Genomic DNA, 12,654 nt, shown 5'->3' on the forward strand with positions numbered 1-12,654 from the left:
GGGAATGGCGGCTTACCGGTTATTCTTGATCTTCGCCGTGCGCCCGTCCGCTATCTCCAGTCCCTTCCGGTCCAGAATCAATCTCGGCGGTGCTTCCGATCAACAACGTTAACGCTCCGTTCAATATATATATATATAAACTTCCTGCATACACATCCTTGATGGATAGTAATGTGCATGGACCACAGTTTGAGTGCATGAGTTCTTTATTGAAGTTTGTCCGCATAACGCGTTTCATCCATTGCCGGCCTTGATCACATGACAGCGCTGTGCTCTAGGATCAGCTCTTTTAAAATGGCAAGTGCATTACAATTCATAGATATAGTCAACAGACTTAGAATGTACTTGGCAGGTCATAGTAATTGTATAAATACTGAATTTGGTGCATTTTGCACAAGACCCAAGCGCCTACCTGACATTTATAAAATATAAATATTTAAGGTAATTTGTTAAAATTGCTACAAATTAAAGTGAAATACCATTATTGTCTTGTTTATCCATATTCAACTGACATTTGGTGCAAATAACAAATAGTGAATAAAGTGACTATGTGCAAGCAAATCCATCCCAACTCTGGGTTTGCTAATAAAGTGCATAATGCGTAAAAGTGCTTATTTCCAAAAAATATATCTATAGCAGCAGCAGAGTATGATACGTTCACTCCACAAATCAACAATGTATACCAATTTTTCCTTCAGAATCTCATATCTCTACAGTTTTCATAAAGTGCATAGAATAAATGTATATTCAGGCTTTATAATAACGTAAGTGCAATATTTCCAGATAAAACCAGTTCATGTAAAAGTTATTACAGTACTGCACAGGTTACAAAACCTGTGATGTATTGCCAATAAATGTGCGATCAGCAGATCACCTGTTACCATCTCATCTATGTCCCAATATCTAAATATGGTCATAGGTAGGTATGAAGATCTTCACACGTATTTAAACCTCGGGGAATTTGTGTATCTAAATCTAAAATATACTGTGTTTCCAATCTCCTGAGTTTTTCCTCTCGAGTTCCTCCTCTTTTATGTGTGAAGACAGCATCTATTAAAAAGTATTTTAAGTGCCTAAGATCACTATTGTGGATTTCTGTAAAATGTCTTGCTGCAGGGTAGCTAGAATCTTGGTTAACTATAGACCTGGTGTGTTGAAGTATTTTTTTGTGCGCTTGCAATTTGGTGCTTCCTACATACTGTAGTCCACATGTACATTCCAGTATGTAGATGGCACAGTCCATTTACAAGTGAGATGTTTGACAACTGTCTGCTTTTTGTGACTGAATGGTGTTTGATGTGTGGTTTTGTTGATACCATATCTACAGGCTTTGCAAGTCGCACACTTAAAACATGCATTTTCATAGCCAATAGGTCTCATTATAATTTTTTAGTTATGCTTTACATTATCGTGGGTGAAAGCTAACATATTTATTAGGCATATTATAGAACTGCATTGACACCTGTGGTGTCATACATACACACCTAAAACCACCAACACACAGAGTCACTGACAGAGAAGACAGAGAGATACACAACACTAAAAGTACAACCGCAAAGACATACGCCACTGATACAGAATACCGATATACTCACAACATCGCTGTCAGACAGATCCACACACCACACACTGCTTCATTTGCACATCCAATGAGAGAGCGAGAGAACACAAAAACCTTCATTGATACAGACACAACCAGATACATCACTGACAAAGAAACATGTACACGCTCTCATCACTAATACATAGAACCGTGCAATATGGAGGCGGCACCCGTCGCCTAAAGAGACTTTCTGTACCTTGGAGCGGGGCGTGCTGAAACTGTTCAGCATGACCAGGTCAAAAGTTTGCCCAGTGTGCACCTGCTCGGACGAGTTAGCGCTGTATTGTGACAGGACAGCCCGGTAAGCAGTTATTGTCCCCGGCTGTATAGTATACCTATATCTACCTTATATATATAGACACATATGCACCTATAAGTCACTCCTATGGTAGGCCTCGACAATCCTGGAGGCAGAGTGCTTGGTTTTATGTGAGAGGGTGCCCTAGCATGAGCTGAGCCCCTCTGCAGCTTTCGGAACCATCTCCTTATAGCTGTTCTATGATATAGCCATACCATATACTCTTAAGTGCATTATAATCCTCGCGGTTAATGCTAACTTTGGTTTGGCTTTATCAAAACATGTTGTGTAAGGTGTCAAACACTTTGGAATACTACCCCCCCGCGCCAATTCTGGCGGCGGGGGTAGCATTCCAACCTTCTAGAGGGAAAAGACATGTATGTTACTGCTTTACCCGATTAAAGTTAAACAGAGCCTCAGCATCACAAAATGGATGCTGCTGCCACAGACACGAGTCTGACCTCCTATTGCTGGGAGAAACTCCAGCAAGGGTGGCCTGGACAATAGGTTTCCTGTCCAGGGAGGTGCCAGCACCTCCCCAGACAGGGGTTTTGTGTATTGGGGCAGGGAGGGCTGCATTTAGTGAAAGCATCTAAACACTGCCTGGGGCGCACAAGGTGCTCCATGCATAGCCCGGTTCAAACCAGTTGCTGGCGCACTCCAGCCCCAGCTCAGTCACGAAACTGGACAAAGGGAAAGGGGTGTAACCACCCCCTTCTCAGGTCCGCCCATAGGAGGGACCTAGGCAGGTAATCCAGCCCCCATCCTTAGTATAAGTATAGGAGCTGTGTCCCAAGGGCTTCAGATTATCCTGGAACAAAACTTTGATACAGAACTCTTGGACCTTCGACATTCTATTCTGACTAGAAGATGGAAGACATCGCCCTTGTGGTCAAGGAGTGACCACCCTGTTCAAACAGGCACCAACAGCAACTTTGCCAGTCTGCAGTTTCAAGGCTCCCGCCGAAACCTGAACACTCTGCGACTCAAGAACTGGACTTTCAGACTTCCCTGACCCTGACCCACATTCACAGCAAAACTGAGACCCGTGGCCGACACAAGAGATGTGGGACCAGACATCTTGCACATCCTCTATTTTGGTACCTGCACTCCTTTTCTGAAGCCTCAGTAAGTTGTGCGTTGGGGTACAAGAAGCCCCAGCCCCGAGCATCATTTGACCCAAAGCCCAGGCCTCCGCACTCCATGAGTGTCCCGTGGGCCCCGCCTTCACATTTGTTATTGATGCGTCTTCCCAGTTCCTTGCCTGTTGGCTAATGAGCCCACTGAGGACCCCATCTTGAATCTAATTTGCGATCTTGGTTGCTCCAGGCTTGCCCCAGCTTCCCTGCAAAGAAGAAGGGCCACAGACCTTGCTGGCCTGCAACAGAGCCAATCTGGACATCCTGCATGGGTTGTGTTTGCCAAGGCTTGTTGGGTTCAATCTGGATACCAACACTTCAGTCATCTAGATCCATCGTGGCCCAGCTCAAGTTCAGCTTCTAGTTATTGTCGATGCTTCCTGGACCTCGTGGCTGAAGAAACAAACTCACTTTCTTCACCTTCATGCACACAACATCGCCTGGTTCCTTCCTGGTTTCTTCCTGGTCACTGGTTAGTGACTCAGACTCTGTCACCTCTGCTTTCAGGTTCTTCACATCTCTGATCCACCTGTGTATCCACCCGGACACTTTTCCTCTGGTCGCCTGCAGCACTTCCTTGCAGCTCTCCATAGAAAACGATGACGAAACCCGACATCAAAAGACACCTATGCACCTGGCTTCCGTGGGTGAGGTAACACGAGTACTCTGGTAGTTTCGAGGGCATTGTCCCTCCTAGTGTCTAAGTCTAAAAGGGTTCCGTCCTAGTCCATCCGGAAGTGTCCTCAACTTGTAACTTTGTAACTTTTACGAACTCCATAAAAAGTCAATGGGAGCCTGCGCCTGTGTTTAGACACTGCATGCGACTCCCGGGGGTCTCCTACTTCTTAACCTTTGGTTGCTTAGTGTAGCTCCAGGGATTCTACAGGCCCTAGGCCTGCTTTCTAATTCTCACATGGTACTTATACCACTTTCTTAGTATATGGTTAGTGAGGCCCCTAGGGCATAATGTATACTGTGCAACTTATTGTGTATTAACTGTGTGACTTGTATTGTATTTTTTCCTCTGACCTCATAAAGAGTGCAGAGGGGTTGTGTTTAGATTAAATACATATATATTTGATATATACCTTGTGTGGTGTCCTTTCATTTGGTATTCAAGTATTATATATGGTAAAACAACTTGCTTAACTCGCCTACTGAAGTCTTAGCCTAAAGACTGCTGGTTCATGCTACCACTAGGATAGCTTTCTATAAGGTTGACTTTACAACCATCATCAATAAGGGTCGATTAGACTGGTACAAGTTGCCCACTAGAACTAGTGGACATCATATGCCAGGCTAACTTCTCACAGACGGAATGTTGCACATTGGCAAAACATTCACCCCCAGTCAGAGATCTGGGTTTAAGCCATCATTATTTTGCTCACCATGCCACCCCAGTTTAGATATGGCACTATGTAAATCAGTCTTGACCCTGTGCCTCATGGGAACAGTCCAGCCCGAACTGCCAAGCCATGTCTTCCCTAGACCAGAATCAAGCATCCTAGGACCGGTTTCTGGCTATCAGCAGTCATCAGCCAGGATAGCTTGACTCCAGTGACGTTGTGAGCATGGGACCCTCATCTGGGCATACCCTTCCCACATAGGGCGAACAGCAAAACACACACGTAATGGACGGAATGTTGCACATTGGCAAAACATTCACCCCCAGTCACAGATCTGAGTTTAATCCATCGTTATTTTGCTCACCACGCCACCCCAGTTCAGACATGGCCATATGCAAATCAGTCTTGACCCTGTGCCTCATGGGAACAGTCCAGCCCGAACTGCCAAGCCATGTCTTCCCTGGACCAGAATCAAGCATCTTAGGCCGGTTTCTGGCTATCAGCCGTCATCAGCCAGGATAGCTTGACTCCAGTGGTGTGGTGAGCACAGGAACCACGTCTGGGCATATCCTTCCCACATAGGGCGAACAGCAAAACACACCAGATGAAGGGCGGAATGTTGCACATTGGCAAAACATTCACCCCAAGTCACAGATCTGGGTTTAATCCATCGTTATTTTGCTCACCACGCCACCCCAGTTCAGACAAGGCCATATGCAAATCAGTCTTGACCCTGTGCCTCATGGGAACAGTCCAGCCCGAACTGCCAACCCATGTCTTCCCAGGACCAGAATCAAGCATCCTAGGACCGGTTTCTGGCTATCAGCCGCCATCAGCCAGGATAGCTTTACTCCAGTGACGTAGTGAGCACGGGACCCACGTCTGGGCATACCCTTCCAACATAGGGCGAACAGCAAAACACACAAGATGATGGACGGAATGTTGCACATACAGAGTTCCCTGCGGTTCTTTACGATGTAAGGTAGTTGTGATCTTATTATTAAAGATGCGAACTTGGACATCTAAAATGGTAACCAGCTCAGGGCTATAAGTAGCTGTAAAATTCAAATTGATGTTATTTACATTAATATGTGGAACACACTCCAATGCACTTTGTTCTGACCCATGCCAGATTACAAATAAATCGTCAAGAAACCTGAGCCAGGTTACCACATTGTCTTGGAATATGTAGCCATATTGCTTTTTGAGGACCAGCTCCTCCCACCAGCCCATATGTAAACAGGCATAGTTGGGAGAGAAGCTACCCCCCTTTGACACACCTCAAACCTGTTGGAAAATCTGGATTTTGAAAATAAATAGATTATTTTGCAGATAGACAAAAGCATACTTATTAGCATTTTACTGTGCTGTGCAAATGTCAATGGGTGATTGTTGAGAAAATGTTCCACTGCACTGATGCCATCATTGCGCCTGATACTTGTGTACAACGATGTAACATCAAGAGCCATCAGGATATATCCAGTACACCATTCAATATCTTGGATTTTGAGAAGAAAGTCACTGGTATCCTGTACATATGATTGGAGGTTTTTTCCATAGTCCTGCAAAAAGTAGTCTAAATACCGGAACATGTTTTCAAAAGGGTCATCACATGACAATGTGATAGGCCTGCCTGACGGTTTCTGCAAGTTCTTATGTACTTTAGGAATACAATAAATAACTGGCATGGTTGGATATTCTTTATTTAAAAACGTGTATTCCTCTGAACTCAGCAGACCAGCACTTTTCCACACTAAAAGCTTGACACAAAACTCATCATTGGTACTTCTCACTATTTGTATTGAGCTTTTCCTGTAGCACTCTGGTTCATTAAGTTCGGATAGAGCCTCTTCCATATAATCCTTGAGTGGCCAAAGGATGATATTACCTCATTTATCTGAGTTCCTGACCACCAATTGCTTCTCGTTTTGGAGTTACTGATTAGTTGATGATATCTCCTTTCCTAATTTGTATACATTCTTTTGGTTTTATGGAGATTAACATTCAGCATTTTTGATTTGAGCTACCACCTGTTCATTAGAAACATCCAGAGTCCTGAGGTATAATTGGGTTAAATTTGGATTTAGTAACGGGGTATCAGGTTTTGCAAACATTTCATATAGTGGTGCACTTGAGATACTTGCTTGTGTCTGTTGTGTCTTTTCCTGATCTCCACCAGTTTGGGTTGCATTTTCATCTTGTAAATCTTGGAGACCTTGGGGCAGAGAAAGGTCTCCCACTGTTAGATCCAATGTATTTGAGGATGGGATCCTTCCTATCTTGATGTCGGTGCACTGCGGTGTTTTTTGAAGTAAGTGATATTTTGTCAACTTTAATTTCCATATAAACTCATACACATCAGTTCTAGTTTGCCTGCAATTAAAGTTGTTCTCAGGACAATAAGACAATCCCAGTGCAAGCAGTTGTAATTCGGCTGCATTTAAATCAATTTGTGCCAGATTGATTATGGTGTTGGCGCTATGATTAGTGTAGTGACCCAGAGTCACAGTCAGCAGTCAAGCGTTTTCTGTATGCCCTACACTAAACACCCACCCACCACTGATGTCACTGGTCAGGTGACACAGCTTGAATAAAAGAGGCCGCGATTGAGCCCCCTGCCTGCGGTGAAGAGAGAGCTGTGCAGAGCCCACCTGCATCGGCCGCCACCGAGCCGAAACTGGATGCCTCACAGACGCGGCAACCACTGTGAGACCTCCGCGGAGCCCACCCGCGTGGAAGGTGAAGGCCCGTCGGCCAAAGGTGAGCCTACAGTAAAGCACCGAAAGCGGAGCCCACCCGCTATACACTGTACACAGTGCCCCTAGTATAGCGAGGCCAGCGGAGCGGCCTGCCTGTGGTGCCTCCTGTCCCCCGCCGCGAGGGTGAATGAACATTAGAAGCAAGGCCAGCGGAGCCCACCCGCGGCCTGCCTGCAGCGTTTCCCCCGCCGCGTGTGTGAAGTGCGGCGGAGGGGTGAATAAACTTTACCAGAGAGCGCCCGCAGCGTAAGGAGAGCTGCCGGGCGCCGAGTAATTAAGGCGGAGCCCACCCGCGATGTAATGCCCACACTGTCCCTGAAGCGAGTGCCTGCCCCGCACATCGGAACTTGGCCCCCAGCCCCCCCTGCCCGCGCAAGGACTGTGTGAGGCTGGCGGGCGGGGGTGGGCGAGAGGAGTGACTGGAGCAGCTCCTATTTGTCCCCCACCCGTGCACAGCGTGCCTAAAGCTGCAGCGGTGGAGGAGAACCAGCTGAAAGACACCGCCGGGTCTTGTGATCACGGAGCAGCCATGAGAGAGACAACAGGCAGCCCGTAACCGAGCCGAGCAGCCAGCACATGCGGAGGCTAAACCCCCGTACACAACAAACAGACTTCCAGCTACATTTTGCATCCCTACAGCAGCCCCCGCCCAAAACCCCCCCGCGCAGCACATGTACTGAGAGCCTGCGGCGAGGGGCGAGAGAAGCCTGAATGGACTGTGTGCGACCACCGCCGCGAGATCAAGGGACAAAGCCTCCCGGCATAACATTGTGCCCGCAGTTGGTGAAAGCATGAAGGGAGCACAACTCACCGGAGTGGAGACGGAGTTGTCCTGTGGCCTCCGGCCACCCCCGTGTGTCCCGGGAGGACGACTGAGCAGTGAGGCTTCAGGGGAAAGTCAAGCATGAGCACGAAGTCTGCAGTACAAAGGCTTCTGCCGGATCAAACCAGAAGAGACACCGCCATCTAGTGGCCTTTTGAGGATACTGTAGTGAAGGGAAAAGACAGCATCCAGATAGGCCTGCAGCAAGGCGAGTGATCACTGCAGTTTTGCCCTAGCAGCCCCAAGTGTGCCAAAGGACAGCAGACTCCCAACAGAGGACACTCTGCGGCGAAGCGCCCATACAACCACATCCACCGCAGCAGAAAAAGGTTCTGACCCCAAAGCTAATGGACAGCAGGAACACTCCAGAACCACAAAGAACATTATCACACCGGAACGCCACCAAGTCACCACACAGCCTGAGAAGATAAAAGGCGACGGCGCAAGAGCGCGCCAGAAGCACAACAACGCGAAAAAACCCCAGGAAGTGCAAGAAGTGTTCAGGAGTCAGCGCAGGAACGCGCCAGAACATTCTGGAACACGCCAGGAGATAGCGCAGGAACGCGCCAAAACCTTCAGGAACGCGCCAGGAGACAGCCGAGGAACGCACCGGGAACCCCAGGAACACGCAAGGAGACAGCGCCGGGACGCACCAGAAGCAAAGCATTGCACAGGACAGCACAAGGGGTGAAGGAACCCCAATGCCACAGAACAACACTGCGCAGGAATGCGCAAGGAGTGAAGGAACTCCACACAACAGGACAACACCGCACTGCGCAGGAACGCGCAAGGAGTGAAGGAACTCCACGCCACCACGACCGAGTCACGCAGGGATCGCGTCCTCGGAGACCTGTCAGTAGGTCACAGCGAAGATGACTTGCCAGAAAGTCACCGCAAGATGCGGACCAGTCAGATGGTCACCCGGAAAAGAAAGGAAAGAAGACGCGGACCAGTCAGTTGGTCGTCCGAAAGGAAAGGAAGAAGCTGACCAGGCAGATGGTCGCCCGGAAAGAAAAGGAGAAGATGACCAGTCAGATGGTCACCCGGAAAGAAAAGGAGAAGATGACCAGTCAGATGATCGCCCGGAAAGAAAAGGAGAAGATGACCTGCCAGAAGGTCACGACTGCGAAGATGACTTGCCAGAAAGTCAAAGCTAAAGTAACTGAATAGTCTGACATGAAGACTGACATAAAGTTCAAGAAGAGGTCCATGGATGGGACCGAGAAGAGGTCTGACCCGAAGGAAAGAAGGAGCGACAGGAAGAAAGGTGCGATGCCTGGTTTTGGTCATCGGAAGAAGAGAAGGCGTGTCCTAAGGGTAGGACGCAACCAGGGAGACACGTGTGGAGTGCACGCCACACGGAGATGGCCTGGGTAGTTAAGACAAGAAAAGGGACCGACCATGTTGTGAAAGGAATGGAGGAGAAGAAGGGTAGTGAGTGCCACAGTGCCACTAGAAGATCACAAGAAGAGAAGAGGTGTGACCAGTCAACTCACACACCCATCAGAAGAAGATGGTGACATGCACCAGAACACCGGAGTGCAGCGGAGAACAAGGCCTGGCATGAACACCGGCGGCACCAGTCAAAGATATCCACCTACGAGCCATCCATCCAGGTGGCGATCGCAGAAGAGGGCAAGTTTGGACTGTTGACAACAATCTACCTTTGGGGTTGAGCGGAAGATTGGATGGCGAGAGTGCTCACACATCCGGCTGAGGAACTGACCACTCCACACCAACCCGTGGCTGCCCGAGAAGCAAAGGCCTCAAGGGACTCTGGTGGCAGCAAGTCCCACAAGAGAGACAGGTCCACAACGGTGCGTCTGCAAGACCCACGGAGAGGAAAGCTTCACGTGCAAGAAAAGAGTCGACAGCGTAACCTTCAGGTGGAACTAGGACACAACGGTGAAGATCGTGGAGCGCCCCGCTCATGGCCCGAAGGCTATGGTGGAGCAACATGACCGAAAACACCAGTCCAGTGGAAACCTGGCAAAGAGGTCCTCCCGGACATCTTGTGAGAGAGGAATACCGGCGAGAGGGGCATCCTAGTGAGAGGGATGTATGCACCTACTCCTTTCATCTGCCCAGAAATACTTTGAAGCCTGCCCTGAGACATCACCAAGGACCAGGACTGAAGAGGAGAACCGAGAAGATAAACAATACTCAGATCATGTCACCCTTCTCTCTAACTGCCAACTGTCACCAGTGGTGCCAAGCAAAGGCAGGACCGAGAACAACGTCCAGGCGGCGCAGACAGAAGATAGGACCCGCCGAATAACGGCAAACCATGCCACAGTGACTCATGAGTCCTGGATGTAGTAACTACACCATCTGCGACCTGCAATCCGCCAAAGAGACTCACTTCAAATCATAGAGTCCAGTGTTATATTGTATGTACATTTTCTTTCCCACAGGTTTGAACTTTTTCGTGGGGTTTGCGAACTGCACTTTTTCTCCCACAGGTTGGACTTTCTTTTGTTTTCATTTTTCCCCAAGTTTGGGAGGGATGTAGTGACCCAGAGTCACAGTCAGCAGTCTAGCGTTTTCTATATGTCCTACACTAAACACCCACCCACCACTGATGTCACTGGTCAGGTGACACAGCTTGAATAAAAGAGGCCGAGCCCGCGTGCTCTGGGCCAGTTGTACCATGTAGCTCACTGTGTCTGCGTTAGTCCTTTCCAGCATGAGGGCCCAGGGCCCCCAACATTACAATTAGCGCTTTTATGCAGTTGGTTCTCTATTACTTGCGTTTCCACTGCCCGTGCACTAGGTTCTTGTTTTCTCCTCTTGCGGCTTGCTTTTCTCCTTTCCTGCCTTCTTTTACTGTTACGTTCTTTCCTGGTTTGCTGCTTCTCTTCTGTTTCTCTTCTCTTCAATCTACTTCCTCCAACAAGGACAGTTTAACTTTACTTTGACTTGATTTTGTGGCAATTGTTTCCGGTTCCGTTTTGCTTTCTAGCGCCGAATTTAGGTCTGTTGCTGATGTAATTGCATCATGGCCTTGATTGTGTCCTATCTGATGTGCCATTTCCGTACGTTTGCTAGACCATGCATTCCTTAGTGAATCTTATTTCCCCGAAAACGTGAGGATCTGGCCGTTTTCGTAATCCGCTTGGTCACATTGGAATTTGTACCATTTCCTTGCCTTCATTTTGTCCTCCTCCTTGCGTAGTCTCCCCCATCATCTCCTCGTGTCATTTCTGCAGTAGTTGAGTGTCCCCTAGCTTCTTGATTTCCTCGTTAAGGGCGTCTATTTTTCTTTGTAGTTCCAGTCTGTCACTTTCAGTGTATTTTACCGAAATCTGAACTAGTTTGCGTGACAACTCCAAATTGCACTCTGCCCTCTCGGCCATCATTTGAGGATTTGGTGTTTCATAGCTTGGGGCTATCATTATCCTCAGCCCCCTGGGGATCCTGCCCACCTCTAGATATCGCTGGAGGGACTTATACTCCCACCACTTAGACTGCTCTTGCTTCATTAACTTTTGCGTCATTCGAAATGTTTCACTAAAACTGCTGGGATTATCACCAGTTACACCACTGGCCTGTTCTATTTGATTTGTAGGAGAGTTTTGAAACATCTCCTCTGCAGCTACTTCACGATCGCGCAATGTCAGCAGACATTTCTCTCCTAATTCGTATTAGTCCAACATGAATTGTTAATTTAGCTGCGTCGGGCTTTGTTACACACATATAAAGGCATGCACAGTAAAGACATTTGTTGTATTTGATATTTGTGTGTAGCAGGCCTCCAAATGCTCACCTTCTTTATCAGGCGAGGGGCATCCACATTCAATTTACAGCTCCGCTCAACAATGTGGATCGACTCATCTTCACTTCGGTACTCCTGGAGGATTTCACTGCCTAGGAAGACGGGGATCAGCGGGCAAGCAGGAAAGCGTTTCTCGTAGGCCTACAAGAGGGAGGGGAAAGGAAAAAAGAGAAAAAGAGAATTAGTATAAGTGTTCTCTTCAAAGGAAAGATAATATCTGAAAGAAAGCCCTCCTGCCAGCTGTCTCCAGAATGGGATACTCAATGTATCAATCTGCAACCATGCGAATTATCAACTACGCCATCAAAGAGTCCGTCACGTCACCCCGCCAAAACTGTACCGTCTGAGGTCACAAAACTGCATCATAACAGGCCGTTGACCTCATGACACAGCAGCAGTGTCAGGGGCCTAGCACTCCAATGTGCATCTCATGAGCAATCTGCTGCATCCAGATTCACTATTCGGGTCCTCCAACGCCGATTACACTCTGACGGGAAACATCATTAACAACGAAGGCAGTACTACGCGTAACGTTTACAACGAGGCACTTACCACGTAAACGTCTTTCCAACGCGTATGCCTTCAACGATCGTATTTACCACGAAAAAAAAAAACGAAGGATTAAATAGGGGGGTTGGGGGGGGTCTCCCCCCCCATAAAAAAACGATCCCGCCGTGCCGAAAAAAACAGTGTCATAAGAGAGGAAGCGGAATAAACTTCCGCTTCCTCTTTATGACGTAAGAACGACGTGGCAAAGAAGATGAGGGGAAAACGAATTCCGTGGTAACGCATGCGTGGAAAAGGCATGCGTTGCAACGGAATTCGTGGTAACGACATATAACCCACTCTGACAAGCTGCACTCTCAGGGACGTTCAACTGCACACCCGGGACCATTCCCCACCATCTTACC

General features: G+C 48.0%; 1 protein-coding gene across 2 annotated transcripts in view; it reads right to left on the reverse strand.

Annotated features, from left to right (window-relative positions):
* Positions 1-12,654, reverse strand: part of SEC14L5 (SEC14 like lipid binding 5) — a 792,673-nt gene that overhangs the window by 563,865 nt on the left and 216,154 nt on the right. For both annotated transcript variants that reach the window (XM_078664277.1, XM_078664278.1), the window contains exon 3: positions 11,735-11,884. In XM_078664277.1, coding sequence (XP_078520403.1) covers positions 11,735-11,884 — 150 coding nt within the window. The remainder of the gene's footprint in view (positions 1-11,734; positions 11,885-12,654) is intronic.

This window comes from Lissotriton helveticus, chromosome 10, assembly GCF_964261635.1.
Source record: "Lissotriton helveticus chromosome 10, aLisHel1.1, whole genome shotgun sequence".
Lineage (NCBI taxonomy): Eukaryota > Metazoa > Chordata > Amphibia > Caudata > Salamandridae > Lissotriton > Lissotriton helveticus.